This window comes from Lygodium microphyllum, chromosome 17, assembly GCF_053477565.2.
Source record: "Lygodium microphyllum isolate KBCC chromosome 17, Lygodium_microphyllum_v1.1.10, whole genome shotgun sequence".
NCBI lineage: Eukaryota > Viridiplantae > Streptophyta > Polypodiopsida > Schizaeales > Lygodiaceae > Lygodium > Lygodium microphyllum.
Genome location: NC_141151.1, coordinates 130,519,556 through 130,546,175, shown reverse-complemented (window position 1 = coordinate 130,546,175; position 26,620 = coordinate 130,519,556). Strand labels below are relative to the sequence as shown.

Sequence of the window (26,620 nt, the reverse complement as noted above, 5' to 3'; positions counted from 1 at the left end):
TTGTATTTGATGAAAAATCAGAATTATCCTTGGCTGGTTTTGATACATATCAGGCTGCCCGTGATGTCTTTGAAGGGCTGCTGCCCATCACATTTGGTGATTCAGCTGGTACTTCAGCAAATGAACCTAACGTTCAGCCAGCTGCTCCTATGGAACATGCAGTAAATCAGCACATTGCTGAAACTGAAATTCAGCAGGAACTTGTACACAGTCAGGAAGCAAGACAGGTGCCTAGATGGTACACGCAGACTATGAGAGATAGTCATTTGGAAACACCCTTGGCTGGTCGTACTCGAAGGCAAACTCGACTGCATGATTCAGCACATTCCATGGAGTTTGTTATGGCAGCATGTACTCATGATAATGAGGAGCCTGAATGTTTTGAGGATGCACGACATAGTGTGCATTGGATGGCAGCCATGCAAGCTGAATTGGATTCTATTCATAAGAATCATACTTGGGATTTGGTGTCTTTGCCAGTTGGCAAGCGTGCCATTGGTACGAAATGGGTCTACAAATTGAAAAGGAATGCAGATGGATCCATAGATAAGTACAAGGCACGGCTGGTAGCTAAAGGCTACGCACAGAAAAAGGGCATTGACTATGAGGAGACCTTTGCTCCTACCTCCCGTATGACGACCATTCGGTCTATGATTGCCTTGGCTGCACATTTTGGTTGGAAAGTGCATCAGCTGGATATAAAGACTGCATTCTTACATGGGGAACTTCAGGAAGAAGTGTATGTACAGCAGCCCATTGGTTTTGCAGTTGAAGGCTCAGAAAATTTAGTATGCAAGCTGAAAAAAGCTCTATATGGTTTGAAACAAGCTCCACGAGCTTGGTACGCAAAGATAGATGCTTTCTTGCTTAGTCAGGGGTTTATAAACAGCCCATCTGAGTCTACCCTTTATGTACATAAAGAAGGGGGATCCATGCTGATTTTGTGTCTATATGTAGATGACCTTTTGCTCACTGGAACACATGCTGATCAGATTTCAGCATTCAAAAATAATTTACAGCAAACTTTTGACATGTCTGACTTGGGTATTTTGCACTATTACTTGGGCATCCAGTTTGTACATGATGCTAGAGGCATTGGATTATGTCAGTCAAGGTACATTGGGCAACTTCTTGAGAAGTTTGGCTTACAGGATTGCAAGCCAGTTTGTACACCCATGGAACCTGGGCTCAAACTGTCATTACATGATGACAGTGATTTGTTTGATATCCATACTTATGCTCCAGCAGTGGGATGTCTCATCTATCTATGCCACACTCGGCCAGACATACAGTTTGCCGTTTCAATTTTGAGCAGGTACATGCACCAGCCTCGTATGTCGCATTGGCAAGCTGTGAAGCGTGTGTTTCGTTACTTGCAGGGTACTAGAGCTCTTGGATTGCTTTATGCCAAGGGGGGACCACTGCAGTTACATGCTTACAGTGACTCTGATTGGGCTGGTGATTTTGATACTCGTCACTCCACTAGTGGCAATTGTTTCTTTCTTGGCTCGTCATGCATTTCTTGGCTTAGCAAGAAACAATCCACTGTTGCCACGTCGTCATGTGAAGCTGAGTACAAGGCAGCCTTCACTACTGCAGTTGAGTGCGTATGGCTTAGACGCTTACTTGCTGATTTGGATGTATCTGTTACGGAGCCTACTCCTTTATATACTGACAGTCAGAGTGCCATTGCAGTGGCACGGAACCCTGTGTTTCATGCTCGCACGAAACACATAGAGATTCACTACCACTTTGTCAGAGAGAGGCTACATCCAGGTGATATCAGCCTTGTCTACTGTCCTACCACCAGCAATGTGGCAGACATCTTCACCAAAGCTCTTCCACGAGACAAATTTGAAGCATTTCGCGATGCTTTGAATTTGACGCCCTTTGGTGGCGGATGATCCTTGTACACTTGATCACTCTTCACTCCAGGGGGGTTTGTTGGGTATCTCACACGCCTTACTTACGCCTACGCTCATATGGGAGTGTGCGGGTGATCACTAGGACACTGGGGCACTTTTTACTCTCGGTAGGAGAGGTTTTTTCCCCCAGATTATGTGTACTATTTTGTATGTGCTTGTGGTGCACACTTACGGGCACTTACTGTGTTCGGGTGTGAACAGCCCCTTATAACCCTAAGGTATAAGGGTTATCATTTGTACTTTCAGCAAACACTCTATTCAGTACTATTTGCATTGGGTATCGTGCTCAACTCTGTCTCTCACTCTCACACTGTCTACTGCACTTCAGCTGCACCTCGATCCTCTCCCATCTGACAGCAACTTCAAAGAGGGGTGATAGGAAGAAAAAGTTCTCACTATGGTAAGAAGGGACATTTGTGCAAGGATTACAAAGAGCTAACAGCTTCAAGAAAGAAGGAGAAGAAGCAGCAGCAGCATGATATAAATATTGAGAAACCACTTCTTCAGCTTCCACACTTCAGTTAGGGTTTTGCATTGACAGTGCCAAAAAGGGCTAGTGACCACATTTTGGTCATTTTATTAGTGGGTGGGCGCCCATTTAGTTGTGCACCACCCTAGAGAGCTTATGCCTATAAATAGGTTGGCACTTCATTCACTCTCACACCCACTTCAATCATTCCCCACCGCTGTTCCTTCATCATCAGACACCCTTCCCTTCTCTCTCCAATCCTTCCACTACCCTCACACCTCTTCTGGCAAACATTGCAGTTGTGGCTTGTGGCTGCCTTCCACCTTCTCCATCCGTACTTCGGGCACCTTGTTCCATCAAGCTTTGCATTTTGGAGCATCACTAAGACATTGCAATTCCGAGAAGGCGAAGACAATTTGCAGGCTCAGCATCATCTATTGATTTCCCCCTTCATTTCCACAACATCGCTAGGAGATAGAGATACCCTTCTCTTCCTCTCCCACCCACCCTCCCTTTCACAAGTTAACACTCCAATGCTATGACTTCTCCAAAGACAGATGGATAAACCACTGGGTGCTCCTCTTTCAGCAAAACCAAACCTCTCATTGATGCTTCCCGACATGGACCTTTGCTCCCTATACCACCAGAGAATATGCGTCTACCCTCAGGCACTCATTGTGCCACCTTTCCCTTCTAGGCCACAAAGTTTATTCTATAGCCGTTTTTAGATTTTTCTCCAGGCAATACAACGCATCCAATGCGCACTAAGCCCTCTCGTGCAAATGGAGGATCATTCGGTGCCATGGCCTCCTTGCAACCACCACAATGCGCTATAGAGGTTACTTCTACTTCTAGGGTTTCAAGAATGTCACCTCAACAACCTGCAGTTCTGCAATATGCTCCCCCAAGGGACAGTTATTGTTGGATATTGTCCCCTCGACAGTCTGCTCCTTTGCGATGTTGGGTGTAAAGGCCCTTTCGCTACTCCCATGTATATATTTACTTGTACACCACGGCCTCCTCGCGACCGCCACAATGCGCTATAGAGGTTGCTTCTACTACTTCTAGGTTTTCAAGAATGCCACCTCAACAACCTCCAGTTCTACAATATGCTCCCCTAAGAGATAGTTATTGCTGGATATTGTCCCCTCGACAGTCCGCTCCTTCGCAATGTTGGGTGTAAAGGCCCTTTCGCTACTCACATGTATATATTTACTTGTACATGTGAACACACCCTTGCATATGTAAGTGTACCATACCCTAAGTATAAATACATTCTTTTATTCTTTCTGTACCACACTGATACACACCCATCTCTCGAATCTCCACTCTCTTTGCACTGCTGAATACACTTCGATTAACGCACACACTACATAAGTACTTCCTCTCGCGCCCTTCAAACTGGTATCAAAGCTTCAGCAAGAGTGTGTGCACTTCTCGAGAACCGTGCAAGTCAATGTGTGTGTGTGTGTGTGTGTGTGTGTGTGTGTGTGTGTGTGTGTGTGTGAGCCCATAGACAGTCCAGATCAATCGATGGTCGGTTTGACTAGACGGCAACTGGCATGAAGTACAGGTTCTATTTTTTGCAAGCTACAAGCAAACAAGCAACAGGCAATAGGCAGCCAGGCGACAAACAGGTTTGCGATAGGCTGGAAGGTGATGAACAGGCCTATAACAGCAGTCGCAGGGCACAAACACGTCAACAGCGACCAGGTGCAGCACCCTAAGCCATTATTTCAGCTGGCTATAGCTTGTAAGCAAACAAGTCAACAGTTGAGCTTTTCGACACTTTTTCAACATTTTTTTGACTTTTCTTAATAATTTTCAGCAAGCAGGCTCCCTGCTCATTGATGAGGCTTCGCGCGCATAAGCACAGTGCTTTGCCCAAATCTGTGCAAATTTATGTCTGGAAATTTGAAGCTTTTCCCAAATTTGATGCTAGTCGTGTAAAATAGTGACATCTGACCCAAAAATTGCAGAAATTGTGTGCATTTGCTTCAAAAATTTGGGGCTTTTCTTATACAAGTAAAACTTTGATCACCTGGGCTAATTTCACTATGATTTGTGCACATTTGGACCCTGAAATTTGGGGCTTTTGCAGAATTTGTAAAATTTCTGCAACATTTGCCCGTATTTGACGCTTGGGATGCTGCATTAATGCAATTGGGGCAGATTTATTGCAAAAATTCTTGGGCTTTTCACATCAGTGATGCATTTTGAGCCGATTTGTGCTTTGATAGAGAAATTACAGTAGATTCACTACTGAGTGGGAGAAATTTGGACGTGGGATGTATTAAATGTTGTAAAAGGACAGCTTCTCTTGGTACACGTATTGCTGAATGCTCATTATGCAGTGAAAGAGTGGTACATACAACACTTGGGTTATTGCATTTGGGCGTTACGGTGATGTATTGTTGAAGTGGGAGCTGTCATTTATGCATATGTATCAGTTTGATTCATGGGAGTGAAATTGCAGCAAAATATTTGCGTCTTGGACACTTTTGGAAGTACAAGTGTGTGTACTTGCAGTTATATTCAGCAACCTTGCCATTGGTTGAAAGTACTCACCATTTTATTGCAATCTTTTATTGCTGAAGATGGCTGGCAGTGCATCTATATCTAACACAAAGAATTTTTTTGAGATTCGTAAATTTGATGGCAATGGCTTTGATCTTCGAAAAGATCATATGCAAGATATACTTTTTCTGAAGGATTGTGATGATGCTTTGGCAAAACATAAGCCTATTGCTTTGCTAGATGAGGATTGGGCTAAAATGAATAAGAAAGCCATTACTTACATTGAAATGGCTATCACAAATTATATCTTGGTTGATATCAAGGGACTTACCACTGCTTATGCAGTTTGGGAGAAACTCAAGGCTATGTATGAGAATACAACTCCTGTCAATCAGGTCCATCTCATGCAAAAGTTAGTCAACTTGAAGCTTGATGAGTCGAAGCCCGCATTAGAGCATTTTAATGCTTTCACTTGTATTTTGAGTCAATTATAGGATGCAAGCTTGCCGGCTTTTGCTCCTAAGCTGAGGGCTATTTTCTTGCTCATGACTTTGCCAGATTCGTGGGAAGCATTGGTTGTGTCCTTGAGCAACAACCCCAACTTGACATTTGATGGTGTGTGTGGTTCTATTCTCAATGAGAAGATTAGACACAAGGCAAGTGGGGAAAACAATGGATCAGCCTACAATGTAAAAGGACGAAGTGAAAAGAGGTCAAATGCTGTAAATAAAAACAAAAATTGCAGCAAAAGCAAGAAAAAAACAGCAACATGTTACTTGCTATTAGTGTGGAAGCAAAGGGCATAAAAAGCGTGATTGTAGGTACTATAAAAAGGAGCAAGAATGCAAGAAGCAAGCTAATGCAAAAGGCAAAAAGAATGAGAAGGATGGCAACTCTGCCCCTAAAGAAACAAAAAAGGCAAATGTGGTATCTAATGTTGTTATTGAGGAGATAGAGGAAGATAAAGATGTTGATTTATTAGTGGCATCTTCAAATCCACATGCTATGATAGTGGAAGACATGTATATCACTAAAAGTGACATGATAGATGCCTTGTCTGCTCATGATGGTTTGTCACAATCATGGATTGTTGACAGTGGTGTTTCATTGCATCTTCAAACCCACATGCTATGACAATGGAAGACATGTATATCACTGAAAGGGACGTGATAGATGCCTTGTCTGCTCATTATGGTTTGTCACAATCGTGTATTGTTGACAATGGTGCTTCATTTCATGTAACTCCATCTTTGGAGTGTTTTTCTTCTTATGCAGAGGGTAGCCTTCGGAAATTTTACCTACAGAATAATCATGCATGTAATATTGAAGGAATAGACACCATAAACCTAGCTCTTGAAAATGGTCAAGAATTGAGTCTTCATGAGGTTTGGTATGTACCTGGCATCAATAAGAGCTTGCTTTCTGTTGCCCAGATAGACAACAAGGGTTACTTCACATCCTTTGGTGGTGGAATGTGGAAGATACACAAAGGATCTATGCTAGTTACTAGAGGTGGTAAAAAGGGAACCTATATTATCTTCATTGCAAAGCACTTCCTCGAAAGTTTGTTGCAATTGCAAAAGTGCAATCACACATGGAGTTATGGCACAAGCGTCTTGGACACGTTTATAGGCACTTTCTTCACTTCGAAGAGTTGATGTGAAAAACTCAAACTTGATTTTTATGATGACTGTGTTTTGGGAAAACATGTGAAGAGTTCATACTCTCATGGAGCCTCTAGGAAGGCATGTTTTTTGGATTTAGTCAATTCTGATGTATGTACCATGCCAATAAAAACTCATAGTGGTTTCCATTATTTTGTCTTTTATTTATGACCATTCTAGAAAGCTATGGGTTTACTTGCTTAAGCAGAAAAGCAAGGCATTGGACACCTTTAAAAAGCTTTATGCATTTGTTAGTACTCAAAAGAGCTTAAAATTAAAATGCATAAGAACAAATAATGAGGGAGAGTATGTATCTAAAGAATTCAATAAGTTTTGTGATGTGCATGGGATTAAATAGAAGCTTGCATCTCCTTATAATCCGTCATCTAATTGTGTAGCTGAGCAAATGAATCGAACTTTATGTGAGAAGATTCAATGAATGTTGTCTGCAGCTAATCTCCCACAATCATTTTGGGAAGAGACACTTAAAACTGCAGTGCATATTTGCAAACCAATCTCCACATCGTGCACTTGAAAGTGGCATCCCTAAAGAGGTTTGGTCTGGAAAACCTGCTTCATATGACCACTAAAGAGTCTTTGGCAGCGATTGCTATGTACATGTACCTATTGATAGCAAAACCAAACCTGGCATGAAATCCCAAAGAGGCATCTTCATAGGTTATGGAGATGAAGATAAAATGGGCTATAGAGTTTGGGTTCCAATCATGAAAAATGTGCTATGCAGTCGAGATTGGTATCTAATGAGTCAAAGCTGCTGAAAAATGCCACATCTAGTGATTTAGACAAAAAGAAAAATGTCAACATGATTAGCCACTTGGATTGCCATCAGCCCTGGAAAATTCAGCTCCATTTGATGTTGATTTTGATAATCAACGTATCATTATTGAGCCAAATGACAATGGGCAGCAAAGAGATGCTGAAAATCGGCTTGGGCAACAAAATCAACATGCTGAAAATAAATTACGGCAGCCTGAAAATGAATTACAGCAGCCTGAAAATGTATTACAGCAACTTGAAAATGCAGTTCAGCAGCCAAATAATGAGGTCATTGGCATTCCTTTGGATGTGGATCTAATACCTGATAACACAGATCATTGGGTAAAAAGGTCTACACATGTCTGGAGACCTATACAAATGTTTGATCCCTCTTTGGACTGTATTTTACTCACAGATGAGCGTGAGCCTCTCACATATAAAGAGGCATTATCATGCGAAGTAAAGAAAAAGTGGGAGCTAGCTATGCAAGAAGAAATAAAGTCATTGTATCAGAATGATACTTGGGATTTGGTTCCATTGCCTAAAGATAGGAGAGCTATTCCTAACAAATGGATCTATAAAATCAAGTGTGTGGATGGCAAACCTAAATACAAAGCCAGGCTTGTGGCTAAGGGCCATACAAGAGGGGATTGACTTTCAGGAGTCTTTTCACCTGTTGTCAAAATGACCACTCTTTGGGTATTGTTTGCTACTGTAGCATCTATGGATCTTGAACTTGATCAGATGGATATTGAAACTGCATTCTTGCATGGTGATTTAGAAGAAGAATTGCACATGAAACAACCAGAAGGCTTTGATATGCCAAGGAGCAATTGGTGTGTAGGCTTAAGAGAAGCTTGTATGATTTGAAACAAGCTCCTAGACAATGGTATAAAAAATTTGATGCTTTCATGTTCTCCCATGGGTTTAAAAGAAGGCAGATCACTACTTATATATAAAGAAGGCTGCTGATGAAAGCCTTATAATGCTTGTGCTTTATGTGGATGATATGCTTATTGCTGGTAAGTATAAAAGCGAGGTTAATGCACTAAAAAGACAACTGAATTTAACCTTTTCCACAAAGGACTTTGCTGCAACTGAACACATTTTGGGTGTGCGTCTAACAAGACAGAGAGAGCAACAGCTCTTATTTCTCTCGCAAGAAAAGTACATCAACAAAGTACTTGATCATTTTTCTATGGCAAATGCTAAGCCACTTGGTGTTCCTTTACCACCATACCTTAAGCTTAGCAAAGCAGATTGCCCAAAAGATGATAAGGCAACCAGATCTATGAAGGATGTTCCTTATACTTAAGCTTGTGGGTCACTAATGTATGCTATGGTTGCCACTAAACCTGACAATGCTCACGCAGTGGGAGTTGTGAGCACGTTTATGTCAAATCATGTCAAATCCTGACAAAACACGTTGGGAAGCAGTGAAATGCATCTTTCAATATCTTAAAGACACACAAAGAAAATGTATTTGCTATGGAAAGGGTACGTTAGATCTGCAAGGGTATTGTGACTATCTTTGTGCGTTAGATATTTAAGGTATACCTATAATTTTGACTAACTTATGGTCATGGTTTACGCTTGCAGGGGTACACTAATTCTAGCTGGGCAAGAGACCCTGACACTCGGTATTCTCATGGCGGCTACCTCTACACCTTAGGTACGACACAATCTCTTGGGCCAATTGTAAGTAAAAGACAGTGGCGGCTTTCACGGCCAAGGTAAAGTATCGAGCTCTCTTTCGTGGCATTATGAAGGCCATCTATTTGAGGAACTTGCTAGCTGCACTTCAGTTCCCTTGCGAGTTGTCTACAGTTGTCTACTACGACAACCAAAGTACCATTGCCCTTGCATGAAATCCTATCATTACTCGCGGACATGGCATGTAGCGGTTCATTACCATTTCACCAGAGAGCAAGTTAAACTAGGCACTATTAGCCCAGAGTTTGTACCGTCAAGCGACAACTTTGAAGATAATTGACGAAGACTTCAATCAACCGGTTCTCCAATATCTTCTACCATGGATCGACTTAGGTACACCCTTCTCTACTTCTTCCAATTGACGAGGAGAGGATACTTCCCTCTTACTTCTCTTCTAATTTGAGAGGGGACTGTTTCCTTCTATTGATAGTAACAATCATGATGTTTACAACTTTTTACTTTCAAACATTTATTTATTATGTATTGTATATTATGGACATTTGTAACTTCATCCGCACTGTCATGACGACATGATTGTAAAAGAGCACTTGGGCAAGTGAACAATTCCCCTACAAGGACACTGTCCAAGTGGCACTGTTGCATTTGCATTCTACATGAGCATTTGATTACCCTACAAGTGGTCGACTCTGGATCCACCATAATCTGGTATTGCACATGGCAATCTCCGAAGGAACTACTTTTCCTATGCTTGCCTTCCCCGTTTTGTTTCTCTCTCCACATATTCTCCATATGATTGGTACACATACACTTAGGACTCTCTAGGCACTTACCCTAGTAGTGTGTGGGATTGTTTTGCTTGTTGTATCAAGATAGTGTGGCTATCCATCCTTATTCTCCTGTACTTCGGGATAGAATGACTCAATGGGACAAAAACTGAATTAAAACCTTCACTTAATACTAAATCTTTTGAACAAATCACAACACAAGCTCTTTTTTCTTAAATCGCCCAAAATATATATATATATATATCACAAAGTCCATTGTTGATTCTATCCACCTTTGCACGGCCTGGTAGGCCTTAGGCAGTCGATGAGCACCCTTGGTCCGATGCCCTAGTCTCTCTGGGGTGATCACTTGGGCTCCCTTGGTAAGATACTCATCGCCTCTATAGTCATGGTAGCTCATTGGGCAGCCAATGTTGTCATGACGTTGCGCGTCCACCACTGCGAACCTAAGGGCGGAGTTTTTCACCAAGAATTTGAGCACATTAGTCAGCGTCATTAGGAATATTTTTTGTTAGGGCATGATGCATGGAAAAACAGGTTCATATGAAGGAATCCATTTTGAAGACTCAAGGACTAACAGAAAAGGTCACAATGTTGATCCTTCACTTTGGACTTTCCCCATGTGACTTGTAATTCGGATGTTGCTAGTGCAAATGATATGTCTCTTCATATGTAAAATTGGTTCAACATTTAGCAGCCTACAAAAGCTAAAAGTTATTCACTCATATCATGGACATTTAGGTGGAGTATTGCTACATCCGACACTTGCATTCTTTGTGAAGATGGTGGAGACTTGTTATGATGTGACCATTGACCCTCTACCTATTACACATCCTGCTTACAAATACAAGACATCGTGAAAGGAGACTGGTTTTGTCCAAAGTGTTAATGTTCTTTCTGCAATAGTAGCCAGGATAAAACAAGCTCTACAAATAGCATGTTGTTGTGTGCTCAATGTGAACATCGGTATCATGAATCTTGCTTGCATGGTAAACAACTTGCCACATTGTAAAAAGTTATATTCGGATTTGACAAAGCTTATCGGAATTACACATACCTTGGACAATGGCCTCTCTTGGTCTCTATTGAGATGTGAAGAGAGAGACTCATCTTCCTGAGGTTGTGGATTTTCTAGTTGATTATCACTGCAATCTTGCTGTTGCACTTCGTGTAATGGAAGATGATCTTTGAACAAACATCAACATGTTGCACATGCTATGTAACCAGAATGTCCGGTCTACAAAAGTCCCTTGCGTTTAGTTCGTCCAAAGGAACCTAAAACCTGATTAAATCTCACAACCCTTACTGCAACAATCTTGGTTATTAGCTTATCTTTAAAAATAGGCTATTGTGCGGTATGTACTTGATTATGAAAGCTTTTTATGAGGTTGACAAGGCTGGACTTCTAACAAAATAGAGACAGATGCTACTTCTGCGAATGAATGACCGATGGGGCCGTCTTAGAAGATGAAGCTAGCTGAGAGAATTGCCCTACTAGACAAATCCGTGTAATATTGGTGGAGGCGACATGATTGACATAGTCAATGACATCAGGACAACGACAACTGAGAAATTAACAAAAGCGTGTTAAAAACGAACGAGCTTTGAAAAAGCTTACAACCTGAATCGGAAAAGTCATGGTGAGTATGATAATTTGATAGTGGCACTGATAATAAAAGGACGAGGTGTGTAGCAACGACCCGGGGGGGGGGGGAAGAAGAGTGGTGTTAGAAATAAGAAACCTCCTACCTGCATGCCTGCCTACTAATGAGGAGCTATGACCATCTTCATCAACGGCCACAACATTTGATTCTTGACTCGGCCACCTGCTCCTCTTCGACGATGAGGAAGATTTATGCTGAAGTATAAGGCAACAGTGCAATTGTGAGGCTAAACGATCTTAATTTCAGCGGAGTCTATCCCAAATGTATCAACTCATCAAACCCTTACGACGAGTGCGTCGAATACTGCTTCCAGCGCATCATTCAAGCCGCGTCATTGCCTCTCCTGCAGCTACACAAAGTCAATTACCAGTGGAAGATGCTGGTGAATTAAAAGAAAAATCGACCCTTCGACTTCTCCATCATCTATTGATCAATGGCCGAATGCTAATCTAGGTTGACGCTGAATAAGGAGCCGTGAGTCTTTATAGAGTCTGAAACTCTGGAGCTGATTGCAATAATGTCGAGAAATCGATGTCAGCAGCTACAAAATTGCAATGCTAACTTTACCGAGATTCGGCGTCTTTCATGTTGGCAAGTCGGCGAATCTCATGAGGACGACAAAGATAGCATTGGAGGAGTTTAGGAGGCTGTCGTCTTCTAGAGGTGGAAGAACTACATCTCATTGATTATAGTGTGAAGAGATTGAGGTTGACAACTGGAAATTGATAATGGTTATGTGTCTCAGTATAACAGACAGAGTAGAACATAGGGTCCGAGCGATTTCTTTTCCTTAAGAAAGGATGTGAATTTCTATAACACTCGAGCTTGAATTTTGATTGTATAAATCTAATCTTTTCTACATTAAGCGCCCCTACCCACATGCGCAACTCTATAGTTCTCCACTCCTCAAGCCTTTTGTAGCTTGCAATTCTTTATGCAGCTCTACAAGAGCCATCATCAAAGTTTTTCTAACCACATGAGGTGTTGACATCTCAATCGGTCTAGAATCTTCGAGAAGTTGTACACATCAACAGTTGGATTGCCTTCCATGATCTACTCAAGCCATGCTTATCTTGCCCTACTAAAGCTTCTTGAATCTAAATAAGTGTCACTCGCTTTATTGAAGATCTTGCATTCTTCGAAGTTTGCTAACGAATTCAAGAGTGAAGGCTAGAGGTTGAGCTTGAATCCCTCGCCTCCTTGAAGATCTCACTTCAAATTCGGGAGAATAGGCTTGAGGTGGAGCTTGTATCCCTAGCCTTCTTTGAAGATTGCCATCGAATTTTGGAGAGAAGGCTTGAGGTCGAGCTTTACGCCCCTTGCCTGCATCAAAGTTTCCGTCATCGCAAGTCACTATCAAGAGTGGCTTGAGTTCAAGCTTGGTGCTCCTCGCCTTCCTCGAAATTCTTTCCATAAAATCTGATATCCCACCTACTTCTCTTCTCTCATAGGTTGAGAATTCATCCTTGTCTTTTCCATAGCTCTTTTGATCTAATTCAAAAGTCTTTTGAACCTGTAACTTGCCTATATTTTTAATCAAGAATTTGTTTTCTCATTCAAAATTCTTCTGGATAAGTTTTATTTCATTGAATTCTTCCATCTCTCAAGTGTCCCTGCGGCGAACGACGTTCCCGAACCCCCTACACAAATCCCGTGCAACAACATGCACCCTTTACCCGATGCCCAAGCTCCTTTGAGGTGGGACGCCTTGGGATAGAAGAAAATATATATATCAAGGGCTTATTTCTCATGGCTCAGTTTTGGACCTAAGAGGGGGTGTTGAGCTAAAAATCCATTAGCCTGACTTAAACAACCCTAAAACATACGTAACTAATAAAGAAAACCTCTTATTTTAAAAAGAAATGAAATCCTAGAGTTATTATGTCCCACATGCAAAACCCTAATTTGGATGCCCCAAACTTTCTATAAATATGCATGCAACCCACCACTCTCCCTAAATCTCCATTTTTCAAGTTTCAAAAGCCATGACTCTGTTGCCCACACCCCATTCACGAAGGACATTGTGGTCAGTCACCTACTACTATCCGGCGCCTGATTTTAGCCTTCCTCACATGTTTGCAACTGTCACCAAGTTTCAAGAGTTGTCACCTATAGTTGGGTGTTGTCGCCATCAGCTAGTTGCCGTCGCCATCAGCTGGCAACTATCACCATCATCTTCTTTCTCCTCTAAATGTTGCATTTTGGTTTTTTGGCTGTCGCTCTGACATTTTCTCACCACTATCTGCTGCATTTGCATCTAACAACTGTTGTGCAAATTTTCTCTCTCCTCAGGTACTCTCGTTTTTAGTCTTTCTCTCTCCTGTACTACCGTCTACATCAGATCCAGCCTTCCTTGGCTGCGTTTACTAATATTCGATACTCGAAGGCTGCCTTTGCTATGTTCAGGATCCATTCGAAGTACGACACACTCTACAACTTATAACCTCTACCTTAATCCCAAAAATACGAGAGTTTGAGATTCAATATTCATTGCATAGTGTGTTTGTTGCATGAGCATTGTATATTCATTATTCATTCACTTTATTATTCATTGTGTTCACTGTCTCTAAGTTACCCTGACCCTAATCCTAACTGTGTTCTGAGTTTATCAGACTGTGCTTTGTCATATGATTGGTTTCATGCTTTTTGCGTTTAGAGCATTTCTTCACACAGCCTTCTATAGCCACAATCGTTTCTAATTGTACACCACCCATCCCACTAGTTCCCAAGTGCCTCCCATCCTTTTTAGAGGGGAATGATCTTGGCCCCTTGCATTCCAAAGGGGGATTCCCAAGATCATGAGGAGCTTCTTCATTGACGGAATACATTGACGGACTTCATCAATCTTGACACTTCTACTTCCACCCCTAGATCCATTCCATCTTCTTTGGCCTTCAAACACATCCGAGATCTACAAAGGGGGTGTTAGCAGTCATGTGTGTCATGCACTGTCATTTCCTACTTGTGAACCTCAATCTAAGTCAAACAAGGACATTAGGAGCTCTGACACTCAGTCTATCATGTGTTTTGACAGAGGAAGCAGCTCTATTTAGAGCAGGCATTTTTTTTCCAATCAATTTTAGATGTGTTCATACAGGAACAAAGGATAGTTTCCAACCCTTTGCATTTCTTCTTCAGTGGATTTGGACTGCATTCACACTGTACAATTGCCGATCAGCTTCAGTATCCAACAATCAGCATTGTCTCACACTGACTGTATAATTATATTCATATTTTTCAGGTTGGCCACTTTTTTCACCTCCTCTAGGATTGGATCGGCCAATATTTGGCATTTTTGGCTACCATCGTCATTCCTTTGCAAATCTTCAACACACTCCAACATTCGGGATTCTCTTTCATCTTCTAATGCTGTCTTCCATCATCAGCCTAAGTTGGTGCCCTCACTGACACCTTGGGCTCCTCTACATGTAGGGACTAATCAGCCCACCTTTCTATTCAGCCTTACCCAACTCAGTACCAAGGTGGTCTTTATCGAGCAAACTGCCTTTGTTAAGGATTTTACCTCAAGATTCATTCTTGCAATGACTTGGCAAGAGAGGGGGCTATATTGGCTCCATTCTCCTTCCATTGTGAATCAATGCACCTCCTATCCCACAAATTTCATTCCATCCTCCACCATCTCCTCTTATGGTTACCTTGTACACCCCATCCTTTCAAACGGGGACAATCTCATTAATATGGTAACCAGTTGTGGATTCCCTACCCCTTCTTGTTTCAAAGTGGGATTCCTAGGATCGTGAGGAGCTTCTTCAAGGATTACATTCTTCGTCAAGCCTTTCCTTCATTAGGGGCCACTTTCATTTGTTGTTAAGGCACCTTCCCCTATCACTAGCATGCCCATCCCATGGCCTCTTTGTGCCACCCTTAAATTTGCTCCATCTCCTTTAGCCTTTCACCCACATCTAGGACTTGAGAGGGGGTGTTAGCACACATGCATGTCTTGTGGTCATCTCCTGCCTAGGTGAGTCACAATATGAATCAGGTGAGGACGTCAGGAGCTCTAGCACAGTCTTTGTTTGTCAGTTTCTCTCTCCAAGACATTTTAGGTGTTCCTCTTAGTGGCATTTCCTCACCCTGTGTGAAGGCAGTAGAACCATGTGGCAAGGCAGACAGTTACTCATGGTCAGTGCTGGGCAGCCACCTTCTTGACCAGTCAACTGTATTTTACTGGTCCAACCTGCATTTACATGCTGGTTGGCCAGCTGCTCAGCTTTTGGCTATTCATTGCTGCCCATTCTTCAGCATGTCAATTAGTCTATTCAGCCAGCCCTCAGCATTTTGTTCATCCTCCTGCCTTGTGTCTGGCACCCTCACTGACACTCTGTGCTGCATGTACGGGCTTACATATTGCAGCCTTGTACCTTCATGTTCAGCAGTATTGTTCCTTCGATTCCACAGTGTTCCTTGTCTCCATCTTCTCTTCTCACCCCAAGTTCTTGTTCTTTCATGCTGTGCATTCTCACAGATACAACTCTTTCAAATTCCATTTCAATGCAGCCCTTTATTTTACACTATAGTTGCACTAACACCACTTGATATGTTTTTGAAAAGGTAGTGTCATGAATTGCAGTATGAAAATCACGGGCTTTGACATTGCACATGATAATTAGGCAGGGTCATGAATTAGATCATAAAAAGATCATAGGTGCTGATGTTGCATTGGATCACCAAGGCACTAAAACCTTGGCATGTAATTTATAGCCACCTTGTTTCAAATCTCCAAGCAGAGCCAAACCAGCATCTACATAACTGTTGGAGAAGGTGGCCATACGGATACCTTTGCTGCAGGGAGTGTTCAACTACTGCTATTTACAGTTTGAAAGGGCTGGATTGAGCAATGCTTCTGGTATGCTCTTAAAGTCATGCAACACTATGATATATTGTGACATTACATGGGCTCACTGATGCCTTCAGGATATATGGATTGTCTCTCAACCAGTGTTTCGGACAAAGGGAGAGAGCACTTTGATCCATAATCTAGAATCCTAAGCTCTAGGGATGTTTGGCTTCTAGATATGTTTGTTTGGCATTCATCACAAGTGAAGTTTGACATGATCTACCTGAATTATGACTGCTTTTCTAAGAACAAGATCTGTATTCTCTGTTCATATTACCTAGTGCTTCATAAAAACTGTTAGATAATACAGCTATCAACAAGGTTCAACTCTGAAGGCACAGTAAGAAAACAAAGGGATCACATCCTCCTACATACACCCATGCATCATCTCACTACAGACCCAATATATAGAGAGTATAAGTCAGGTATGGTTCAGCAAAGAATCACCAACTTACTTGAGATAGTATGGAAAATTGGCAAATGTATCACTGATCTTCTCCCAGCTTATTAATCTCTTGGCTAGCTTCCTCTTGAACTTGATCTTTAAAGAATTTAATTTCCGATCTCCTCTTTTCTTATCATCTTCAGATGGTTTCAACTCAGCAGTATCCAACTGTGATTGCTCAGATGTAGACACTTGTTTTTCCGAGTCTAACTCTTGATCTGTACCAAGTAACGAGGAATTATGTCCCTGTTCTGAAGTTTCTAGTGTTCTGCATTTATTTGGATCATCTACAACCTCCCCTGTACTTGGTATTGGTGAGCTTTTTATATCAACATCCTTCCTTCCATCACAATTTTCACTGAAATACCTTTCGCTCTGCTTAAGGAGCCTAACCGTCTTTGAGGACCCCATGGAGGTGCTTGCACTAAATAAAGCTGGTTTTAATCTTCTACCTCTGCTCTCAAAATTAGCAATCAATTTCCTGTTAGGATTGAGTGACCATATAGTGTCTGTAAGTGTACGTCTTTCAAGTTGTCTGTCTCTTGCAAAACCTGTACACTTGCAATGTAAAAATCTTGTTCTCGACCAGACGGTAGACCTATACATTTCAGCAATCTAACACCTGAAATCAGGTATTACAAATTCAACAGTCCAGCACACAGGTTCCAGCCTGTCTCATAGAAGCATTTTCCACTCTCTAATGAGTACATCTGTTTGCATAATAAGAATAAAGGGAAACACGAGTCTCAGGCTGCTGCAAACTTTTTGCATGTAACAGAATTAGTGGAAAAAGTGACAAGAAAACTTAATTTATCTGACCTAGTTTAATAATATACCTGTTAATCTATTTTCCCTTAGATCAAAAGCATACAGAGAGGCTAGCTTCACCACATGTTATTCCCAATACATCTGTGACTTTAATGCAGCATACAATCAAGGTTTATGCAAATTCAAAGAAAAAGAAAGAGAGAACAAATTAAGGGAGAGAATGTTATGTTGCCTCTTGACAAGAAGACCAAAACTAATAAAATCAGTCAATAGCGTGCTCTTTTGTCTCTGGGAAGATGCCAAAATTTCTAATAAAACTTTTGTCCCACAAATTTAAAAAAGTCAATCACTTTCGAAGCAGCCAAACCAAATTTTCCAACCTAACATTACAAGACTCTTTTCTTATGTGCTAAGGATTTTCTAAGTAGGCAGACCAAATTGCAGCATTCAGGTGATAAATAGGTGACATAGCAGGAGAACTTTATCACATCCAGAGGAGCCATGTTTGTACAGCAGCATGCAGGACAGGCATGCCCTTTTTTCCCCAAAGAAAATAAAGATCCTGAGTCCCTTGGGCCAAAATATCCTAAGACAAAGTACAACAGGACTTCCAAACATATAACAAATATAAACAAAAAGGAAGGGTCAAATAATTCCAAGGCAAAGTACCACAGGGACTTCCAAACAAGCAACAAATATAAAACAAAAAGAGAAGTCCATTACAAGTCCTGTATGAATAGGACAGACTGGCACTTTGATGCAGCTCATCAGGATAGACCTTTGTTTTTGAATTGGGACCAATCTTTGACACCTAACAGATCTTTCATAATAGTTTGCAGGGAAAACCTGTGTTTTGTTGCTGTCTAGAAGGACAAACCTGCAATTTTTTGAACCCAGAAGCACCACAGATCCATGCTTTGATGTTAACCAATAGGATAGATATCAATTTTTACATTGTAAAAAGTAGTGGACCCCTGGATGACTTTCCACAGTAGCTTGCAGGGAAGCATGCAGGACAGACCTGCATTTTAATGCTGCTTGGCAGGACAAACTACATTTTCCTATCCAAGATCACCACTTGCATTTTCGGTCCCAATTGGACATATTGACAACCTGGGCAGTGGATACCCAGCTTTCTCCCTCTTCGATGTATACACAGCATTGACATACTCTATTTCCATGATGGCTTCGGTTATTTTGTACCATGTCCATACCCTAGGCTCACCATCTCGGGTTTATAGGTTGCACCATACACTTAAAAGCCACTTCCATACTTTCTTGATCACACGATGGGATAGCCCCATCTCAACTGGCATTTGTTTCTGCAGCTTAATGCTTTCCAAACAAAGATTCTGTATCATCTGATCGGCCAATTTACTTGTTAAGTGAGTACTTTACTATCATGCAGCACCTCATGTTCTGCCCAAAGGTCAAAACTTGACATACATAAAGGATTCTTGCTTTCATTACTGGTGACTTTGGAGGCTTGTGTTTACATCTTGGGGAACTCTATTGGAATTGTCTAAGCCAACTACCTACAACTTGTGCGCTCATGCATGGGAGCATGCTAATAACACACAAGTTTGCGCTCGTAGCTGCCATATGGTCTGTTCCAGCAATCTACCTATTGATGGGGGGACTTTCTTGAGTTCAAACTACTATTGTGCACACTACACATAGGCTCTCATCTTGTATTGTGCTCAAATGGTTTCTACGGATCTACAAGTTTCTTGCTTTGATTTGTTAGACATTATGCCTCCCATGTGCAAATGCACCTTAGCATGTTAGTGAGAGCTAGATGTTTCCTCTTAGATTACGGTCATGATTGTAAAAGGGCACTTGGGCAAGTGAACAATTCCCCTATGAGGGCACTATCCAAGTGGCACTATTGCATAGCATTTTATTTGAGCATGACACTTTGTGTTACCCCATACATTGGCCTTACCCCTTGCATTACCCCATGCATTGGCATTGTGTTTTTTGTGAACATGCATATGTGCATATTTGTCCTTTTCCTTCATCAAAGGGTGGTCAACTTGGATCCACCATAGTCATAGTGATTCCCGTGGCAACTTCTATGGCAATATGTTCCCTATGGCCAAGACTACAGAGGCAATGGTTATCTTACCTTGGAAGCCCCAAGGACTACCCGCCAAAGGGTGCTCATCCGTTGCCCAATGGCCTACCAAGACTTGCAAAGAAGACGAAATTGCTTTGAACTTTTCTTTTCTTTTGTGTTTAGTAAAGCAACTACATGTATCCTATCTGAGCAAAGCCAATCTCTACCAACATCCGATGGAGCCAAACTACCTCCATAGCTATAGAACAAAATGCATAGTGCTCTTACCTCTGTAGAAGAAAGTGCCACAATATGCTGCTTCTTAATGCTCCACAAGATAGCTCCCGATCCAAGGGAGAAAGTGTAATCTATAGTGCATCGTCTCAGATCCACATCACCTGCCCAATCTGAGTCACTCAATCTAGAAAGACTAGCCCCCTCTCTGAGGATCGAGTCCCTTGCATATAGCGCAATATGCACAGAGCAACTCTCCAATGAGCCTATGTGGAAGTCCCCATCAAAGAAGACATCAATGCCACCACAAAGAAAATGTCCAAACAAGTGTTAATAGACCAAATCAACGAACCAACTAGGCACTTGTACCAAGTAGCATCTGAAAGGAGATCTCTAGTAGCCAAAAGCTTAGACTCTAGGTCTATGGGGCAAGAAATAGGCCAACACACTGCCATACAAAACTCTAAAAGCAACTTGGAAATGTACCTATACTAGGATATGAAGATGCCCTATGCCATTTGATAGATCTCGAAGCCAAGGAAGAAGCGAAGGATCCCTTGATCCATCATGCCAAACTCTTATCTTAAGATCTCAAGTTCAATCAACCTCATGTGAGTCACCCCTTGTTATAATCAAGTCATCTGCATATAAGTTTACGAGCACACACACTGTCACCCTCAAACCTTATAATAAAGGTTGGGGTTGTGATCTCATCGATGGAAGCCACTTTGTAAGAAGAAGTAATCAAGCCTTGTAAACGCCCCGAACAACGTAGTATGCTTAACAATTATGATATTCACTTATTTTCGAGATTTAATATAAAAGAGAATGAACACTTAAAGCTGAAAATGAAAATTACTCACAAAATTACAGCCATAAAAATGTAAAAGTAATGGAGACAAGATTGAGGGTTAAAGATGGGCAATCCCCCCCCCCTCCCCGAAGGAATGTATTTCTGCTCAACCCAAGTCCCATAGGGAAGAGCTCCTTTACAATCAACCTGAGAGTGAGGAGAAGTAATTCTCACTCTCACAAGATCATGCAAAGATGTATAAACACACATGCATTATCTATTATGCAATTATAAGAACTGATTTCTTTACACTATGAGATAGGGCTTGCTTCTTGTTGCTAAAATGGAAGAAAGAGCTCGAGAAGGAGGTGCTGTAATGAATTTACAAGCTTGCTGTCCTGTAAAACAGCAGTGATAGAATAGGGAATATGGATGAATTTGATAATGGAGAAGTGGGGGATGATGATGGGGATGGATGGGGCCAGTTTCTGGCTATCTGTGGGTGTTGTGCATGAGTTTACAGCAAAGAAAAATGATGCTGAATGAAGAAAAACGAGCTCTTATTTATAAGAGAGGGAAGAGCTAGTACAAAAGGGGAAAGTGGAGTAGCACAAGACAAGTGTCCAACCACATGTCATGAGATGTGACAAGTGGTGGGACACTTGAAAACTTGTGTGACAAGTGTCTTGACACTTCTCTTCTCTATGGCCTTCCTTTTTGGGCTGACTACTGTCAAGAATAAAAACAACTAAATTTAGTAAGCACAGTTAGAGTACAGAATTTACTATTTTTAGAATGACATCCCTATTTTTTAGGACTAGCATTTTTAGGCTAATTGGAGGCTCCTAAAATTTAAGGACCCCCCCTAATATGGGTGTCATATGAAAGCTTTTTCCGTGTACATCGCAAAAACGGTATCAGAATCTTCATGTGACTTTCCTATGCAAAGAAATGTGCATTTTAAGCTTTCAGCCCACACATGCACATTGTACAAGCATTTCATGATCATGCCATCTTGTTGATTGTAACTATCCGTTCTGGCGGATCTAGCTCACACTTCAAGGCATCAATCATTTCTGTGTACGAGTCTAACCCTAATATGGGTGAGTTCTGGTCACAGGCGCCCAATCGGGCCATATAGGTGGAAGTGTGAACTATCTTTTCTCTAACCCACCACGTGTGTCCACCATAACATGTGACCACTCATCAGTGGCCAGCTCCAATGCACTTTTCTTTATATCTAATTAGTGCAAAGGAAACAAGTTTAATAAATCATTATATAGACAAATTAATGAAAAAGGATACAAATTCTGTTTCTATAGAGTTGTGACAAGCCTCTAGCACCAAGCCCTAAGAGCTTGCTTCAAGCTATAGAGGGCCTTCCGCAATCTGTAAACATGGTCCTCCTTCCCTACACAAGAAAACTAGAAGGCTATGAGATATAAAGCTCCTCCTCTAGGACACTATTTAAAAAGGAAGACTTCATGTCTATCTAAAATACCTGCTAGCAAGGATGGACTATAGGAGCCAAGATAGCTTGAATAATAGACATCTGAGTGGTAGGTACGAAAGTCTTTAAATAATCCAACCCTGCCCTCTTGTGCAAATCCCTTGGCAACAAGCCTAGCTCTATGCTTGTCCAAGGATCCATCAGCTAAGTACAAGGTTTTACAAACCCGCTTCACAACAATCATCTTCCGCTCCATGGACACAAAACCAACCCCAAGCCTTATTACACTCCATAGAATCAAGCTCCCCCTTCATACACAATGTTAGATATCCTATGCAAGAGCCTCGTCATCTGTAGTAGGCTCACAATCCTAGAGAATTTGTAACAAAAGAGCAAAGTTCACACAAAGGGAACTATCCCGTTGGGCCTATAATCTTGCTTATCTACATGGGCCTCAAGGGGTAGCAAAAAAGTGGGAAACGCCTAATTCCTACATAGGCTGCCAATACCACCTAGGAACGGAGATAGGCTCATCGTGTTGTGAAGGGGACTAAGTAGCCTCCGATACCTGCAAAGCACCTATCTAGGATAGAGACTTCCCCTCACTAGGTAAGGTAAACCCCCCTTATCCAAAGAGGAAAGCTCCCTTCTAATGGCTCAACATCCCCAAAAGAAACCTTAAGGGATGGGAAGGGAGTATGAATATTCATAGACAAAGTAGTAGTAGACAAAGGAGCAATCAAAGGAGGAAGGAAAGCAAGTGGAGAGGAAGGAGGAGGAGTCGTCGTAGATAGAGGAGTGTGGATAGGTAATCGGGGGGAATTATTAGTCGATGATGACCAAAAACCACCTACACAAGAACCATCAACAAGATCTTTGAAGGCTGAATCCCCATCAAAGATCACATCCCTCCTCGCCTCAATCTTTCTTTTCTTTGGGTCATAGAACCAATAGCCCTTCGTGGTTGTACTATAGGCAATGAAGATAAGCTTCTTTGACGTGGAGTCAAGTTTGCTTCCTCTCTTATTCTTGTTCATATGGACAAAAGCATCACACCCAAAGATGCAAAAATGGGAAACAAAAGGTTTATTTCAAAGAAAGCCTCATAGGGAGTCGTATCCTATAATGCGAAGGAGACAGACTGTGGATATGAGCCATTGTAGCCAATACCACACCCCAAAGAAAGTAAGGAAGACTTTGTTAAGCTAACATAAGCATTACATGCTAAATTAGCCACTTAAACGACCCCAACATTGCTTAATTAATCAAAACCCTAAAATGGTACACGGTTCGAGAGAGTTTTAAAACACTGCATAGTACGAGGTTCCGAAACTTTCTATAAATAGGCATGTTGCTCTCCATTCAGTCTCAATCTCGTTTTTCTAGGTTTTAGGCCCTCTAGCCTCGCTATCCACACCTATTCATGGAGGACATCTCATCCGAAGCTGCCCATTGTTGTCTACGTCAGTCCAGTGCCTATTTCTATGAGAGAGGATGGCAGGATCGAAGTTCAGCACAGAAAACAATAGACAGTAGTGAGTGAAGCACGACACCCAATGCAATAGACTAAAAGAGTGTTAACTGAAAGTACAAAGTACAACCCTTAAACCTTAGGGTTGTAGGGGGATGTTCACACCCGAACACGGTAAGTGCCCATAAGTGTGTGTCATAAGCATATACAAAATAATACCATAAGTCTGGGGGAAAAAACCTCTCCTACCGAGAGTAAAAAGTGCCCCAGTATCCTACCAATCACTGACACTCCTATGTGAGCGTAGGCGTAAGTGAGGCGTGAGTGAAATACCCGACAAACCCCCCTGGAGTAAAGAGTGATCAAGAGAACAAGGATCATCCGCCAACAAAGGAGATCAAATTTAAAGCATGGCGAAATGCTTCAAATTTTTCACGAGGAAGAGCTTTGGTGAAGATGTCTACCACATTACTGGTGCTAGGACAATAGACAAGGCTGATATCACCTGTATGTAGCCTCTCTCTGACAAAGTAATAATGTATCTCAATGTGTTTCATGCGTGCATGAAACACTGGGTTCCGTGCACAGAAACAAATCGTGCATTGTGCATTGAGAGGCCCATCCCATGCGTGCAACACTCCGTTCACACATCTCACCTCTCATTTGATTTAAAGGGAAAGACAGGTCACTCACCCCACCCTCTGTCTCACACTCAGATAGATATAGAGGGCAGCCCATACTCACGTCCCCATCCTGTTAGGATGAAAGCTCACATCACTCAAGGGGTTGGTGATGAAGATCACGTCGGCTGTTGTTGTCGTCAGGATCTTGAAGACGAGGCGTACCCAGGGAGACAGCCTACAAATATCGTACTTCAATGATTGGTAAGAAAGGTCATCGGTGAAGAAGGGCAGACGGACTGATATTGTAGAGACAGCGCACCCTCTTAATTTTTAATTAAAGAATTTGCATTTAGAGACCCAGTCTGGAAATCGTAGTCCTAAAGCACCGTTTCAACTTAATAATTTGTAATTAAAATTTTAGGAAGGAACCGTCGTTTTCTTATTAAGGTTTATAACCTGATAAAATGTCACCCATTGTTAATAATTTATTAAAATGAAGCCTTCATTAACATAATTCCCCCTCATTGCACTTTTTTTTCCCCCTTTTTAATAAGCACGCTTCGTGGGATGGGCACGTAAAAGTCTTTTAGTTGACACTAATAGTCTAGGTTATGGTCAAGTCTTGATGTACATTCTTATCGTAGTCTGATTTGTCTATGTGTTACGATTACGGGTACGGTGTGTAGTTCTTTCCTTCTTGCCTGATACGGGGATTTGGGTGCTTGAATGTTGCATCGCATGAAGCTTTCGATCGCATATGTGTAGAGGTCATGCTGACTGCAATGGCACTCTTGACTGTCAGTGAACAAAGGAGTAGGCTCCGTAATAAATACATCCAGATCAACTAGCAAGCATCTAATCCATACGCATTCAACTGTGGTAGTGAAAGCTGCCTTGTATTCAGCTTCACATGACGATGTGGCAACAGTGGACTATTTCTTGCTAAGCCAAGATATGCAAGACGAGCCAAGAAAGAAACAATTGCCACTAGTGGAGTAATGTGAATCATAATCACTAGCCCAATCACAATCACTGTAAGCATGTAACTGCAATGGTCCCCCCTTGGCATAAAGCAATCCAAGAGATCTAGTACCCTGCAAGTAACGCAAGACATGCTTAACAGCTTGCCAATGTGACATGTGTGGCTGATGCATATATCTCCTCAAGACTGAAACTGCAACCTGTATGTCTGGCCTAGTGTTCCATAAGTAAATAAGACATCCAACTGCTGGAGCATGTGTGTATATCAAATAAATCATTGTCATCATGTAATGACAGTGTAAGTCCAGGTTCCATTGGTGTACAAACTGGCTTGCAATCTTGTAAGCCAAACTTCGCAAGAAGTTTACCAATGTATCTTGACTGTGATAACCCAATACCTCTAGCATCATGTATAAACTGAATGCCCAAGTAATAATGCAAAAACCCCAAGTCTAACATGTCAAAAGCTTGCTGCAAATTTTGTTTAAATGCTGAAATCTGATTAGCATGTGTCCCTGTAAGCAAGAGATCATCAACATAAAGACAAATGATCAGCATGGATCCCCCCTCTTTACATACGTAAAGGGTAGACTCAGATGAGTTGTTTATGAACCCTTGGCTAAGCAAGAAAGCATCTATCTTTACATACCAAGTTCTAGGAGCTTGTTTCAAACCATAGAAAGCTTTTTTCAACTTGCAGACCAAGTGTTCCAAGCCCTCAATTGCAAAACCAATGGGCTGCTGTACATATACTTCCTCATGAAGTTTCCCATGTAAAAATGGGATTTTAATATCCAACCGATGCACAGTCCATCCATAACGAGGAGCCAAAGCAACCATAGACCTGCTGGTCGTCATACGAGAAGTAGGAGCAAATGTCTCCTCATAGTCAATGCCTTTTTTCTGTGCATAGCCTTTAGCTATAAGCCTTGCCTTGTATTTATCAATGGATCCATGTGTAATTTTCTTCAATGCTTTGGTGGGGCATCTGTTCAAAACATGGCAAGTACACATGACGGCTTCCATCCAGAAACTGTGAGGCAAGCTCTTTGCCTTCAGCATACATCTGGCCATCTCCAATTCTTTCTCTCTGCAACCCCATTTTGTTATGGAGTATAAGCAGTAGTATACTGATGGACAATGCCCTTCTGCTTCAAAAAGGAATTCAGCATAGAGGTCATGTATTCCCCCCCTCGGTCCGAACGGAGAGTCTTAATTTTACAACCAGACTGGTTTTCAACAAGTGCAATAAAAATCTCTGCGAGATGTAATATGCCTAGAAGCACCACTGTCAAAAAACCAAGTGCCTGCATCCTCAATAGAGCTGAATGCTCGATCTGCCCAAGAGGTATCATAACTGCATGTGTAAAAACAATAGTCCCTCTCTGCAACAAAGGACGCGGACTCAGTAGAAGTGGAAGGAGCATCAGAAACAGACATTCCTGACTCCTTTTTCTTCTCTT

The 26,620-nt window shown here is 41.7% G+C and overlaps 1 protein-coding gene across 3 annotated transcripts in view; it reads right to left on the bottom strand.

The window, feature by feature from the left end:
• LOC148022348 (uncharacterized) overlaps window positions 1-26,620 on the bottom strand; it is a 256,949-nt gene that overhangs the window by 194,209 nt on the left and 36,120 nt on the right. For 2 of the 3 annotated variants that reach the window (XM_087697971.1, XM_087697969.1), the window contains exon 2: window positions 16,789-17,488. In XM_087697971.1, coding sequence (XP_087554097.1) covers window positions 16,789-17,384 — 596 coding nt within the window. In that variant the 5' untranslated portion in view covers window positions 17,385-17,488. The remainder of the gene's footprint in view (window positions 1-16,788; window positions 17,489-26,620) is intronic. The other variant, XM_087697970.1, reaches the window with a different exon arrangement.